Source organism: Solea senegalensis, linkage group LG13 (genome assembly GCF_019176455.1).
Source record: "Solea senegalensis isolate Sse05_10M linkage group LG13, IFAPA_SoseM_1, whole genome shotgun sequence".
Lineage (NCBI taxonomy): Eukaryota > Metazoa > Chordata > Actinopteri > Pleuronectiformes > Soleidae > Solea > Solea senegalensis.
In genome coordinates, this window is record NC_058033.1 from 1,232,153 (window position 1) to 1,247,468 (window position 15,316).

The following is a 15,316-nucleotide window of genomic DNA, read 5'->3' on the forward strand; positions in this document are numbered from 1 at the left end:
AGTGTTTGCAGAGAGCAAGGTGGGTGGTTGGTGTCTTTCAGGATGTCCTTTGCTTTTTACACAGAGCGCTTGATCCACATGTGCAGTATGAAGTTAAATGTGTGATTCAGGTAGATGCGGGTCACTCACACAGACATACAGCGAAATGCCATGCGTGGATGTTTTCAACAGTGACCAGCAGCACTGACTGACAGGATATGGCCTTTTACCGGCAGTTCGCAGTGTCACCGACAGGTGGTGTGTGTGCGCTGCATTAACAACGCAAATACAAAGTGTACCTTGCTATGTTAGCCACTAAGGAGCCCTCTAACGTCAGTTGGCAATTAAAAGTATAGTTTTTGAGAAATGGAAAATGACATTTAGTGCAGTAAATTAACGAAAGCAGCCTCTCTGTATAGTCCGACACGTTGGGATTTTGCGGTTTTAGTCCCTCTTTGATTTAAAACAAGGTAAGTTGTAAAATGGCGGATAGCAAATGTTAACATCCAATGAGTTTGACAGTAATGCTGCTGCTAGTTAGCTTAATTACCAATTTGACATCACTGTTGGCCGAAATCCGTGTCAAAATTGTAAATTATAACCGACATGAATGTTAAGGACGACCCACGCTTTCAGCTTGTGTTAAGTTGTGGTCTGGTTAGCCAGCTAACAACTGTGCTAGCCCAGTTAGCAACAAATCTGATGCTGTGTCGGTATCAAAACCCTAATATGGATCCACATTCGTAACTCATGCGAATTAAGAAGTCAAGAAGGGTGCCTGCGTATAACTACATCGATGCCTCGGCTATTGTCACGTAAAAGTAAGATGAGCTTGCGTTAGCCTGAGACTGAGCTGCTTAGCCGTCGTAGCAATGACAGCACGTCAGGGGCAGACGAGAGGAGAGAACCAGTAGCAGCAGCCTCGCAAACATCTGTGGTGCTGTTTGTAGTTCGGAAGTATACAACTGCGCGTGTCTGAAACGTTCTGGGATCAACCTATTTCATAATAGAAGTCATATAAAAGTGTAGTGTAACAACGACCAGCCATAAATACTTGAGCCATACTGCAGTGTGTGTCCATCCAAATATCGTCACGCAATGTTTTGGAGTATACATTTCCATATGTGGACTCAGGAAGTTCAGAGCAACACCTACCGTGTTATTACGTGCAGTACATTTTGGAGTCAGGAATTAATAAATTATTTGTGTTAATCAGCAAGAATAAAAATTATACATTTTTTTAGTGTTGGTCCTTTATTACAGATGTCAGATTGTGACATTAAAACCTGTCCAATGGTAAGGCCAGTGTGCATGTCAGGGGAAAATCATTTGACAATCATGCAGTTTGACTTCAATTTAAGGTTAAGAGGTCAATTCAAGCCCATCTGTAAGGTAGGGATAGTTTTCATTAAATTGTATAGCAAATTTTGAAAAAAATGTTACATAAGTTGCTGCAAAAAATGCCTGTTCATATGCTTTATCCACTGTTGTTAAAGTAACAGCATCAGGGAACTATGGTGGCCTGTACACACCAACAATTATTATTAACATACTCCTTTGTATGCATTGTAAGCTTCTGCTTCTGCTCTGGACCTTTAGACAAATATTAGGATTTAGTTTGCTAAGATAAGCAGTAGGTGGTGCAAACTTTATTGCTAAATGTCACATTGAAATGTATAAGCCAGAATGTCAGTTCAGTCATGTGATTTTTAAAAGTCATTATTTCCTGAATCTGTTTCCTTTGCCCTTATATTTTACAACCCCCTCAAGCGTAAAAGGTATATACAATATTCATCAATTGTTTGTAAGTGTGGCTACCATGTCTAACACTAAACAATATCACCATGCTGATACACCCCACACTTTATGCAAGAGTTCACCTAATAAAATTAATAGACACTGCTCAACTGCAACAAAAAAGAAACAATACATTAACACTCATTGCCCTCATATAATTCAGTGCCATACAAATAAGCACTGGTTCATTCTGAATTACCTTTCTTTTGAACATAACTGTTGCAGGTCATTTTTAGCGACATTGACTCCTCTACTCATTGGTGCCCTTTACTAGGGATGATCAATAGTATTGGCACTATAACTGTATTGGTCGATGTGTTATCGAATATCAGCAAACATGCCAAGATCCCCTGATATGACTAAAATGGTGGGCTGAATAGGCTGCTACCTTCTATGCTTGCACCCTCACCAACTTTTATTTTTTTCTTCTTTTGTTCAATGAATAAAAGGTATATCTACATCTGCTGTGACATGACTATGCAAAATATTATATAAATTTCCCTGCAGAAGAGACTAAATGAGGATAAAATACATAAATAATATGTGTGTTTATCAGTTATCAGCCCAGTTATCCTAAGAAGAGTGTTCTTTATTGGTCAGAATTATTATTAGTGATAATTATTTTCACTGCAGACATTTTAACACAGTATTTCAAATTATTTTTACTAGTAACACAAACAGTTTCTCCTAAACAATGATGGTGTGACAGAGTCAAAGTGTACAATACTAGAATCATTCATTTTTGAAGCATTTACAAGTGTTTCATATAACAGAATAAACACACACATAGTTACATTGAAGTGAGTGTGTCAAATACTGGTGAGCTTGTCCACATAATTTCACATCACATTATGTGGACAAACACCCGTCACCTACGAAGGCATTATTTTCTTTTTTGCATCTACTGGAAATCACTACTTCACTGTTTTCCCTGTGTCCAGGAATTTTTTGTGTTTTCACACAGGGACATGACTTATTCAAGTTTTAGTTTTTGGTATCAGTATAGTTATTACTATGATGACTTTAGGTGATCCACATGGTTATTATTGTGTAAAGTAGGCAAACTGGCTTGTGCATCTAATGACCTGATGGGCTCTGTCTGATACACAAACAACATTCACTCTGTGCCTTTATTGAGATTAAACTGTGCCCTAGATCTACTTTGATAAGTAATTTTTGTTGATTATGTTTGTGGAGTCCTAAATTAACAAATTCGTCCAATGTGACTTATTTTCCAGGTGCAGTTGAAGAGATACCTCTTGCTTGGTGTCCAGAGCAGTTGAGGCACTCACTTCAGCAGATCCAGAAAATGTTAGAGAAATGATAGCAGGGCAGGAATTGCACTCAGAGATTCAATTCCCTCAGTAAGCATTGCATCACAGAAATGTATTTTTACAAATTTAACTTTATTGCTTTTTTTTTTGGTGTTTGTTTCTCATACTTTGGAACAAAAGCAGTATTGTTGATGTCTGGAATGAATGTGTTGTTCACAGAGAGGCAGACGCTCAGTTGTCCTCAGATACTGACCTTGAGGACCCTGATGGCAAAAATGCAAAGGCGGGAAAGGGCATGGTAGGTCTTTCAAACTATTCAGCCTGGACCCGTGATGAAAGTCACTGCAAATGATTCCAGTAACAAGAGAGGGTCTTTTTTTCACTCACACATGTATTACAGTTGGACCATAACACAACATCGGACATCTTTCTTCTTAATAGGCAGGAAAGAAAGGGAGGAAGGCCCTTGGAGAGAAGGCCAAAGGTGGGGGAGCAGGGAGGGGCCTTGGTCTTGGCTGGATGAATGGCCATCATCAGGAGAACGGGATGGAGAATATGACCCTATTTGAGGTGGTTAAAACGGGGAAGAGTGCCACACAGGTGAGTGCACCCGCATTGTTTGGTGAAAAATGTTCTCTTGTTTGTTGTTTCTTGTTCAAAATAAGATAAGATGATTTTGATACAAGAGGGCACATATTTAATATTTTTGGAAATTGATTATACTGTTGTGGGTGTGTCTTTAGTAATATGATGGATGCTAATATATTTAATGCATATATAAAATGATCCGTGCGATGTTTTTTCTTTTAGTCTGTCGTTGATGACTGGATTGAGGCCTACAAACATGACAGGGACGTTGCTCTCTTGGATTTAATAAACTTTTTCATTCAGTGCTCCGGCTGTAAAGGTGAGTGTATGGCAGTAAGGTGGTAGCCGTTAGCTGTTTAATGTGCTTTATTGCTTTGACATTGTGTGGTTCTTCACATAGGTGCTGTGAGTGGAGAGATGTTCAGCCACATGCAGAACTCTGAGATCATTCGTAAAATGACAGAGGAGTTTGATGAGGTGATGCGACCTGTGTTTCAAAGAAATATTTAAAACAGGTCTGATATGATTGACCTTAATCTTATTATCTCTCTGCTAATCATCAAACAGGACAGTGGTGACTATCCATTAAGTATGTCAGGGCCACAATGGAAGAAATTCAAAATAAGTTTCTGTGACTTCATTGCGGTTCTGGTGCGTCAGTGTCAGTACAGCATCATCTATGATGAGTATATGATGGACACAGTCATCTCGCTGCTCACAGGCCTGTCTGACTCACAGGTCAGGGCGTTCAGACATACAAGCACACTTGGAGGTACGTTTCCAGTGTGCACTCTTGCTGTCGTAGATTGTGCTGTTGTTCCGTGAGGTGTGGATCTGAACATTGTCATCTTTGCCAGCCATGAAGTTGATGACAGCTTTGGTGAACGTCGCTCTGAACCTGAGCATCAACATGGACAACACACAGAGACAGTACGAGGCGGAGAGGAACAAAGTTGCTGCAAAAAGGGCCAATGATAGGCTGGAGCTGCTGTTACAGAAGCGGAAAGAGGTGAGAGGACAAATAAATTGTTTAACACTTGCAACTATACTGCAACTATATATATATATATATGATTAAATGTCTTCATATCTTCATGATGTCATCATTTAGAGTTGATATAGGAATAGGGATTTGCTGGTTTATTTTGGGGGAAAATTGTATTTTCATGCAAATCATTAAGAAGTGCCACTTTATGTTTTCATTTCAGCTACAAGAAAATCAAGATGAAATTGAAAACATGATGAATGCAATTTTCAAAGGAGTGTTTGTCCACAGATACCGGTATGTGATTCTTAATACCTCGCTACACTACATGCAGTACAGTTCATCCTCAACAGAATTCACTGAATTGCCTCAACACAGGAGTCTTGCAACATTCACATTTGGTGCCATCTAGTGTAAAAATTATGTCAGCACCACTATGACTGCCTATTTATTTTGTAGATTTAAACACAGATTAACTGTTCAGTTTACACGTTGCAACAGTGTACACCCACTGACTAAATCAGTTCTCTTGTGTTTGCCAGTGACGCTATTGCTGAAATTCGAGCTATTTGTATTGAGGAGATTGGAGTGTGGATGAAGTTGTACAGTGATGCCTTCCTCAATGACAGTTACCTGAAGTACGTTGGCTGGACGATGCATGACAAGGTGAGCTAACTTTTTTCTAATTTGTTGATAAAACAAATTGAAGCTGCTGTTGGTGCAATACTTAGTTAAAATAGACATTAAGCAGCTCTTTGTATCTACTATATATACAGTATATATGCTTTATTAGAATAATAACATTCTCTGATAGGCTTGCTAGTTCTGTTCACGTCCTCCTGATTTTTGTGCTCAATTATTTACAAGAGACTCTCTCTTCCCAACTGCCAATAAACCAGCAGCAGCACATGAAAGCATGAAAGCAAAAAATAAGCATGAAGTGTCTCCTGGCAATCTGACTGTGAGGGGCTCAAGGGAAGTCCACTGCAGCTGGGATGATCTGGAACCTTTTCTCCAGGACCAATCGGCTGTCTGGTCCACCTAGGCACACTCACACAAAATCATACAATCATGGATACTTGCAACCCATCATACACAGAAACAAGAAAAGCGACACATCTCGTAATTCTCCCCCAAATTTTTCTTCATCTTAACATTCAGTAATAACTGGATGTTTGGCATTTTTACGTGGTAAATATTTTAAAATAATACTTTATTGTCCGTCTAGCACCACCATTCTGACAGTCATACTAGACATAGAACGACGAGACATAAGACAAAATCAGACACAGGACAATGCAGCGATAAAAAATAAGTCTGCTTTGTTCTCTACTTTGATTCCAGCAAGGTGAGGTGCGATTGAAGTGCCTGACTGCCCTGCAAGGCCTCTTCTACAGCAGAGATCTTGGTGTTCGACTGGAGCTCTTCACAAGTCGCTTCAAGGTCAGTTTTTCTAAGAAGTTCCTTAAGCATTATTAAATAGTGGGATATTCATGGTTGTTTTGCTTGTTTCCTCTATATATATGCACATAAATTATATATATATAAAATTTATAATTTATTATCATTGACAGGACCGCATTGTGTCTATGACTCTTGATAAGGAATATGATGTTGCAGTGCAAGCCATTAAACTTCTGACACTTGTCTTACAGTAAGTAATTTCTTTTCTTGAAAGGACACATAATGTCTTATTAAGACATTAAATCAATAAAGTCAACACAATAAACATACAGAATCTTAACCACAAATTGGAGTCTCAGATATTTTGGGACAAATTCAAGACATTTCCATGGATCCATGTCTAATACTGCTCATGTACGTCATTTTCATTAAATCTTACTAGGTTTGAAATGGCAGTTTTCCTGTTATTCGAAAATAATATTTCTGAGGATTTAACTACCGAACCATTTACATTTAACTTTATGGCTAAATACTTATCTTCATATTGTTTACACTTGCTCTTAAACAGTGTGTGTCTCATCTAACAGGAGTAGTGATGAGATCCTGACTGCAGAGGATTGTGAGAGTGTATATCACCTGGTTTACTCAGCACATCGGCCCATCGCTGTTTCAGCAGGAGAATTTCTTTTTAAGAAGTAAGTCTAACTGTTAAAGTGCATTTCATGGGACAATAGACGTGAATATACTTTTTTCCAAAAATGGTTTTGGTAACAGTTATCAGCTTAACACAATAATTACACACAATTAAGACTCTTTCATTTCTGACTGGAGTTGTATAGTGTCAGTGTTAACAATTAGATGTTAACAATGTTTTTGTACTGCCATTTAAGACTCTTTAGTCATCGAGGTCCAGAGGAGGAGGGGTTACCCAGGAGGGGCAGGCAGAGCCTCAATGGCAGCCTTATCAAAACTACTGTCTTCTTCTTCTTGGAGAGTGAGGTAACCAGATCTTTGTTTTCCTTTGAGGTGTTAATCCGATGCTCAACATGGGAACAGGATTAGATCACTTCTATTTTTGAAACAATATGTTAAGTGAAGAATTTTGTTTTTTACAATATACAGCTGCATGAACATGGCGCGTACTTGGTGGACAGTTTATGGGAGTGTGCGTCAGAGCTGCTGAAGGATTGGGAGACTATGATTAGCCTGTTGCTGGATGAGCCCATGCAAGGGGAAGAAGGTAAGAGACAATGTTTCAGATTTTCATCTGCAGTATGATTGAAATTGATTTTTTTTTATTTTTTTTTAAATGTTTCCTCTATTTTAAGCACAAGTCTGATAATTTTGTTGTTGGTAACTCTATGTGTTTGGGATTTTTAGCACTGACTGATCGGCAAGAGACGGCTCTGGTTGAAATCATGCTCTGTGCCATTAGGCAGGCATGTGAATGCCATCCTCCTGTGGGCAGGGCCACAGGAAAGAGGGTGAGTCCTTGGTTGCTATGCTGAATATAGAGAGGATTAATTTCTTCAATGATTTTAATTTGGTAACCGTAGTCTTCCAGTTTAAAAAATGAAGTCTAGAGAGTAGGACACAATTAGCAGTTATTAGCAGAAAACGAGCATTATTTTCTTAGCATTATCTTTAATTTATCACATCCGTATGAATTTTCTGAGAAGTCTTTATTGCTAGTTTAATCTCTTCCTCAATGGAACTTGATGTCAGATTTGTAAATTGTGTATCAATCTAGAGGAAAATAGACAAAACCACAGCACATTTGAGTGCACAAGAGTGTTACTGACTGCTAGTATCATGCAAGAGGTGACATCTGTGACATTGTGCTAGTCAAATGTGAATCTCAAGGCTTCGCAATTTTTTCCTAGGAGTTTTTTAATTTATTTCAATATTAATATGGTCTGTGTTGTTAACATATTGTGTTTTTATGTATTTAAAAGGTCCTGACTGCAAAGGAGAAGAAAACACAGCTGGATGACCGGACACGGATCACAGAGATGTTTGCCGTTGCGTTGCCTCTGTTACTGGCAAAGGTGAATACTTGCATTGAGTTAACTGTGTGTATATTCTTGAAAACATAATTGGTAACCATCCATTCAACCCAACTATGCCTCTCTGTTTTTGTCATAGTACTGTGTCGATATTGATAAGGTGACCAATTTGCTACAAATACCAAAGTACTTTGATCTTGACATCTACACAACTGGTCGGTTAGAAAAGGTTTGTCAGTTTTTACACTTGCTCTTAATCTTGCAACTCAAATTTGCATTCAGTGCCACTGAAGCAATTGTATTTTCCATTCAAGCATTTGGATGCCTTGTTGCGGCAAATCTGGGAAGTAGTGGATAAGCACACTGACTCTGAAGTCCTGGAGGCCTGCTCTACCACCTACCATTATCTCTGTAACGAGGAGTTCACCATCTACAACCGTGTGGACATTGCCCGCTCCCAGCTTCTCGATGAGCTTGTAGACAAGTTCAATAGGCTCCTGGAAGACTTCCTGCAAGAAGTGGGTGTACTGAGTTGGTTCTTTGCATGTATGGTGTGAAAGAATGTGGACAGAAGCAAAACCAATGGCAAAAGTCCAGTATTTTACAGGTTGGATCTTTTCTCGGTCTCTTATTTATTAGGGTGAAGAACCAGATGATGATGACGTCTACCAGGTTTTATCTACAATCAAGAAGATCAGTGCTTTCCACAAGTAAACCCTTGATGATTGCTCATGATTGCAATAGTAATTTTTGTGATATGATAAGGTGTGAAAAACAGGATAATAGCTAGAAAGTGCTGTGAGTGCATGTAGGTCCGTCAATGCCTAAAACACCATATTTAACACCTACATTTTTAATGTAACCATTCTGCAGCATATTTATTTCCATTTTCTTGCCCCCTACAGTGCACATGACCTTTCCAAGTGGGATCTCTTCACCAGCAACTACAGACTTCTCAATACAGGTCTGCAGAATGGGGATATGCCTGAACAGGTATCAAAGATCCAACTATAGAGTCCTCTCTAAACTGTAACGCCACTGATTTTCATTGTTCACTTAGTGGAACATCAACTCATATGATTTGCTTGTTTTTTCCCCCTCCCCAGATTGTGGTTCAAGCAATGCAGTGCACACATTACGTCATCCTGTGGCATCTAGCAAAGGTTTCAGAGGGCAGTTCTTTAAAGGTATTTACGTATTATTGGTCCTGAACCAATAAAGTCCTTTTGTTGCTGTTGTTTTTTTTGAAAGTGGGACTAAACATTTGCTTTTTACAGGGAGATACGGTGACCTTGAGGAAGCAGATGAGAGCCTACTCATTAATGTGTCAGCGTTATCTAAACAGTGTCAACACAGCAGTCAAGGAGCAGGTGGGTATATGGAGCCCTCATAGGGTCAGGTTGGGAAATCTTTTAGAGTGAACTTTTGCGTTTGCCTCACAATACTTTTGCACAAGTAAAACTCCAGCTCTGGTTAGAGTATGAATGCTGGCCTGGTGGGGGCAAGTGCCAAGCCGCCCAAGGCCCAGGGAGAGCCTGGGAGCACCGGGGACCAAGTGCCAGGCAGGGCTGCCTGAAGGCTGGGGAGGGAACACAAAAGTTATTGTGAGAGAATGCAAAAGTATTGCATAGGGAACACAAAAGTTTGCTGACTTAATGGGGGTCCATAAGAGGGAGTTCTTTTTCCACATAATGCTGAGGTATTGTGTTTATTCCAGGCCTTCACCATACTATGTGACCTGCTACTGATCTTCAGTCACCAAATCATGTCTTCAGGCCGGGAACAACTTGAGACACTGGTCTATACACCAGACTCTTCTTTGCAGGCAGAGCTGCTCAACTTTATCCTTGATCAAGTGTTCATTGATCAGGATGACGACAACAACAGCACAGGTCAGTCATGCACTCCCGTGGCACTGCCACTTACACATGTGCGTGTAAATATTTTGATGCTTGGAATATTTTTTATTTTTCAGATGGACATCATGATGATGAAGCAAGCAAAATCGAGGCTCTGCACAAGCGAAGGAACCTCCTAGCTGCCTATTGCAAATTAATTGTTTACAATGTTGTAGAAATAAACACTGGAGCAGATATTTTCAAACAGTACATGAGGGTAGGTTTTTAGCCCTTGTGAACTAATTGTAGAGTGGCTCCATCCCTTCACCTTTTGTTAACAGTACTTCATCCCTTTCTCCTTAGTATTACAACGATTATGGTGATATCATCAAAGAAACAATGAGCAAAACACGACAAATTGACAAAATCCAATATGCAAAAACACTCATACTCAGCCTTCAAAAGGTAAGATTCTTGGCCCTTTGGAGACTTCCATTTGTAAAAATAACCTGTGTATTGTTGTATTTTAGGAAATGTGGATTATTAGCCCTTTGCTGCTCTTTCAGAGTTGATCTTGAGTTGGACCTAATAAATGTATAGATTTATAAAGTAGGCTATGGCTTTCTTGAGATAGTATAGATTTCCAATGATTTAAGATGAAGACCTGTTGAGTGTGAAAGCACCTGTAAATAATGTTTTTGTTTTTTTTGTAGTTATTTAATGAGATGTTGTCTGAACTTGGCTTCAATATCGACCGCTCATCATCAGCCTTCTGTGGCATTAAAGAGCTTGCCCGACGCTTCTCGTTAACTTTTGGTTTGGATCAGATGAAGACCAGGGAGGCTATTGCCATGTTACATAAGTAAGTATCAGTCCTGATCAAAGATTTTGTGACCCTGAGACTTGCATGTAACTCAATTCTCACAATGATGAATCTGTTCTTTCTTTATTGCCCTTGTGTTTGTTCTAGGGATGGGATTGAGTTTGCATTTAAAGAACCAAGTCCCCAAGGAGAGGGGAGTCCACCACTTCATCTAGCATTTTTGGATGTCTTGAGTGAATTCTCGAGCAAACTACTTCGACAGGACAAGCGAACAGTGTACGTCTGTGCTGTTGTTTGTGTTTGTGATGAGCACAGAGCTGGCAAATGGCTCTCAAGGTTGTGTTTAAATTTTGTCATTCTGATTTCTGCAGTCACATGTACCTGGAGCGATTCATGACGTTTCAGATGTCTCTGCAAAGAGAGGATTGCTGGTTGCCCCTCATCTCCTACAGGAACTCCCTGCAGGCAGGTGGAGATGATGACACCATGTCTGTTATTAGTGGCATCAGCAGTCGGGGGTCCACCATGAGGAGTAAAAAGTCCAAGCCAGCCACAGCTAGCAAAAGGAAACCTCCTGAAGGTAAGTTCTCTGTGTTTCTGATAGTAAAAAACTCTGCTTCTCCAAAGGGCCGGTTCTCATACATTATTTGCCACCACCATGTCCCAGCATGTATTCTGTAATATCCAATTTGGTGATGACTTACTCCAGCAGAAGAGAACAGCTGCAGCAGTAGTGATGGGATGTGGATGAACCGGGAGCAGAACGTGCAGACGCCAGTGATGATGCCTTCTCCCCACCTCACCTCGACTGTACTGAGGGATCCAAAGAAGATGAGGCCAGACGACAGCTACACAACTGCATACACCATGCCAACAGATCAGCATCCCCATCAGCCTGTGCCTCCCCAGCAGCAGTCACACCAGCACCACCAGGCTGCCATTGATTACAAGTAAACAAAAACCTCTGCATACATACATTGGCTTCAGAAACAACTTCACATTTTACCAATTATTGTGCTGTTTATCTTATTTTAAATTGATAAAATACTCTCTGAACCAACTGTACTTTATCTTTACACTGAAACTGGTGTTTGCAAATGTTGCTGTTAACAATATCTTGTGCTATTTATGTTAAACTCTGTTGACTCTATGAAATACTGGACACTGTCTCACAGCACACAGGTTACGTGGATGTTGACACAAAGGCAACAAGCTGAGGCCCGTCAGCAGCAAGAGCGAGTTAATATGCAGTATACTAAGATGAGGAATCACATGCAGCAAGCAATGTAAGACAGCACTTGGGAGTTTAGCATTTTTAGTTTAATGTCTCACCAGTTTGTGAAATAGTAAAAATCTGTATTTGTTCTCCGCAGTCGTAGAGGCTCTGGACTCATGGAGGATGATGAGGAGCCAATAGTGGAGGATGTGATGATGTCATCCGAAGACCGCTTAGAGGACATCAATGAGGGCATGGATTTTGACACAATGGACATCGATTTGGTAATTCAAAAATGTTAACCAAAATTAACCAAAAAAGAAATTGCCATTGCCCTCTGCGTAAACTGAAGTTACTCTCGCATGCTGTATTGAATTGGTATGCATGACAACTTGAAATGATATGTTCAGTCCAGTTCAAGTTTCTAATTGAATGTCTAAATGTTTAGAAAAGAGTTGAACATTTTGACAGTAGAAAATATATCCACAATCTGAATACATTCATGAGGGCTGTAGTGGTCAACGCAGTAATGTAATGCCACAGAATTAAAGAGCCTATTGCAGAGGAAGACAAGATACATTACAACCGCACATGATGTCACCTTGTATTAAGACTGAACAGGTGCCATGTCCCTTTAAGAGCACCAGTGCCTGATATGCTGCAATGTGTTGTGTCACTCTGTGACTACTGTGTCTACGACTGCTTCGATACCACATTGTTAAGCCACTTCAATTTACAAATTAAATTTAGGAACTAGTCACCAGCCTGGTGGAATAGGAAGAATTTAAAAAATGTAGTTGGATTGTTTGCAGGAATCCCACTAAAATATTACAAATGTCATGAACTTGCAAGTTTCCACCTTATTCACATTGAGCATTTGTTTTTCAGCCGGCGTCAAAGAATCGCAGAGAAAGAACGGAACTAAAGCCAGATTACTTTGATCCTTCTTCCATCATGGATGATTCGGTAAGACATTTTTTTATTTTTTGTCATTGTAGAGAAGCTGTGGGTAGTCTTTGTTGTTCATTCGCCTTTAAGTCTGGTATCTTGAGTAGGGCTACAATGATTAATCCGTTATTAATTAATTGATGATAATCAATTTGAATTTTTAAATTTTAAAATAATCTAAATTCTTTGCTCCATAAAACAAAGAAATCATTCAATCAGATCAGATGGCAGTTTAATTGATGCATCATCACAAGTAGTTTAACTGAAGTACCTGACTCGAGTTGGTCGACCTGATTAAAGACTTGAAGACATTTTGTTATCTTTTACCAAGCATGGGTTTTCTTTGTCTTTGTTCTTAGGTTCTCAATGTTTCGATGTACTGAAACAAGATAGGATCGAGAAAAATAAGAGCTGAGCAGAATGGACTATTATGAATGGTTTTGTGAGACACCAATGTTTGCCTCGATAACAATTTGCCAACACTTTGAGGGAGAGCTTGAATTTTAATTTTATTCTGATATTTTCACACACCACACTTCAATCACAGGTTTTTTTTTTCAGTTGCTCTAAAAATAACTTGATGTTAGCTTTAACTAAGGTGAGGCTGTTTGTGCCAGTACAGACACTATGTCGCAGGTGACTGAAAATCAGATTAACAATTTGTACCTTAAATATTTTTATTCAGCTGACAAAAAATGTGTGATGTACATACATACTGGCCAATATATAGGTGAGGTGAACACAGTTTTATGACCACCAATAGATGGAAATCAAATATCCCTGCAAAAATAATACTACCTTTATGAAGCTTTTAGCATTCACTAAAAACATTGCACTTTGTCAGATGGTTGGTAATTCATCTCTGGTAATTCAACAGCCATATTTAAAGAAAAAAATCGTCTTCGACTCAAATCAATGCCTCTGTTACACAGTCTAAACAGAAATCTTTGTAAGACAACAGTGTAAGCTTCAGAAATCAGCATCAATTGCAGGGCTTTTAAATTTGACTGCATTACATTGTAAAGCTGTTAATGAAATAGTGTTCACTTGATGTATTTTTAAACTATAGATTTCCGCATGGCATGTAGCCATATATTGAAACATGTACACAGTAAAGTATAATGTGAACTGATGTCTCATACTGTTCAAAGGCCTTGCCACAAATGATATATGGCATTTTCAGATTTCTTTGTGATGGTATTTTTTAGAAATGTATGTGCTCTGCTTTTATACCTTGTAGATGACTTTGATTTATAGATATTTTGTAATGACAATCAAATGTAAATGAATGGTTTCTAATCATGTTATTTCACACAGATGCTGAAATAATGGTTTTAAATGAAAATTATTGTGTTTTAAATATGGCCATCTGTTTGTATTTTCTTTTCATCTCTAATGGATGGATGAAAAAGTAATTGCTTACTGCAATTGCTCAAATGTAGTAATTTGACAAATTGATAATTGCATGTAAAGTTATTTTTTAATAATAGACATTCACAATGTCGTACATGAAATTTGATCTCATCTTCAAACATGTAATCTCCTATATCTTGAATATTTTTCTTCACTGTATATTATCAAATATCCACTAACACAGATATTCCATAATTGCAGTCTTTTAAAGAAAGGGTTTGAAAATAGATGAGGTTGTGAAGTGTTCCATTTAAGTTTTCCCCCCTTGTTTTCTAGTGTGTAGAAAAGATTATGTCAAAAAACCAATTAATTGGTGTACCACTGTGTGTGTGTGTGTGTGTGTTTAAGAGTTAAAGGATTATTATAAATTAAGACGTAATAGAGTTATTCAGTAAAATAGAATTGCATATGATACAGATACAAATGTGTAATATATTGTGAATCGGTGCTCATTTTATATTTGCAGTTTGTGATTGATTGAAATTCTAGGAAAAGTTTAAGAAATGTAACTTTTCAGAGTTCTTCTACCAATTGCAAGTATGGATACAGTCAGTTTTTTGTTTGTTTGTTTGTTTGTTTTGTGCAGATTGTTGCGATATTTCTTTACCTGTGCGTTGGCCTGGTTGGCAGATTGGGATTTTATGAAAAAGATTGTATCCATGTTGCAGTTTGTAATCCCTACACAATCTCACAATCACCTTGATAAAGTGGTTACATGGTCGTAAACATTATCACATACATACTTACCATGTGAGGCAGGTGAAAAGAAACATGTCTTAAAATTTGACCTGTGATCATTTGATTATAAATCGTTTCTGGGTTTTTTTTGCATTGAACTGCTGAAAATGTGCATATGTCTGTATGTTAACACATATTTAAATATATGTCTATATTAAATTTGTGTTTGTGTTCTATTTACAAAGTGCCCTTTGCATCCTTCTAAGATATGTGTTTGTCTGGAGGTGTATCATGAAAGAATAAACCATCTGTCACCAAATGATTTTAAGAACATGGTTGTCAATTCATTCCTTCCTAACTTAATGTT

At 38.5% G+C, this 15,316-nt stretch overlaps 1 protein-coding gene across 2 annotated transcripts; it reads left to right on the plus strand.

Annotated features, from left to right (window-relative positions):
- Nucleotides 1-234: 234 nt before the first annotated feature.
- Nucleotides 235-15,271, plus strand: stag2a (stromal antigen 2a). Of its 2 annotated transcripts, none has more exons than XM_044041901.1 (34): nucleotides 235-449; nucleotides 3,015-3,140; nucleotides 3,270-3,348; nucleotides 3,492-3,650; nucleotides 3,861-3,957; nucleotides 4,039-4,115; nucleotides 4,206-4,410; nucleotides 4,496-4,647; nucleotides 4,847-4,920; nucleotides 5,166-5,289; nucleotides 5,968-6,066; nucleotides 6,198-6,277; nucleotides 6,615-6,722; nucleotides 6,918-7,026; nucleotides 7,150-7,267; nucleotides 7,408-7,511; nucleotides 7,983-8,075; nucleotides 8,173-8,262; nucleotides 8,348-8,551; nucleotides 8,673-8,743; nucleotides 8,939-9,026; nucleotides 9,140-9,220; nucleotides 9,311-9,403; nucleotides 9,751-9,925; nucleotides 10,009-10,148; nucleotides 10,235-10,336; nucleotides 10,585-10,733; nucleotides 10,842-10,970; nucleotides 11,066-11,274; nucleotides 11,404-11,644; nucleotides 11,870-11,980; nucleotides 12,068-12,194; nucleotides 12,799-12,876; nucleotides 13,218-15,271. In XM_044041901.1, exons 2-34 carry the CDS (start codon nucleotides 3,097-3,099, stop codon nucleotides 13,239-13,241), a joined length of 3,834 nt encoding a protein of 1,277 aa, XP_043897836.1. In that variant the 5' UTR covers nucleotides 235-449; nucleotides 3,015-3,096; the 3' UTR covers nucleotides 13,242-15,271. The 2 variants fall into 2 exon arrangements, with proteins under 2 accessions (XP_043897836.1, XP_043897837.1); XM_044041902.1 differs by having other exon boundaries at nucleotides 11,407-11,644.
- The last annotated feature ends 45 nt before the right edge of the window (nucleotides 15,272-15,316 follow it).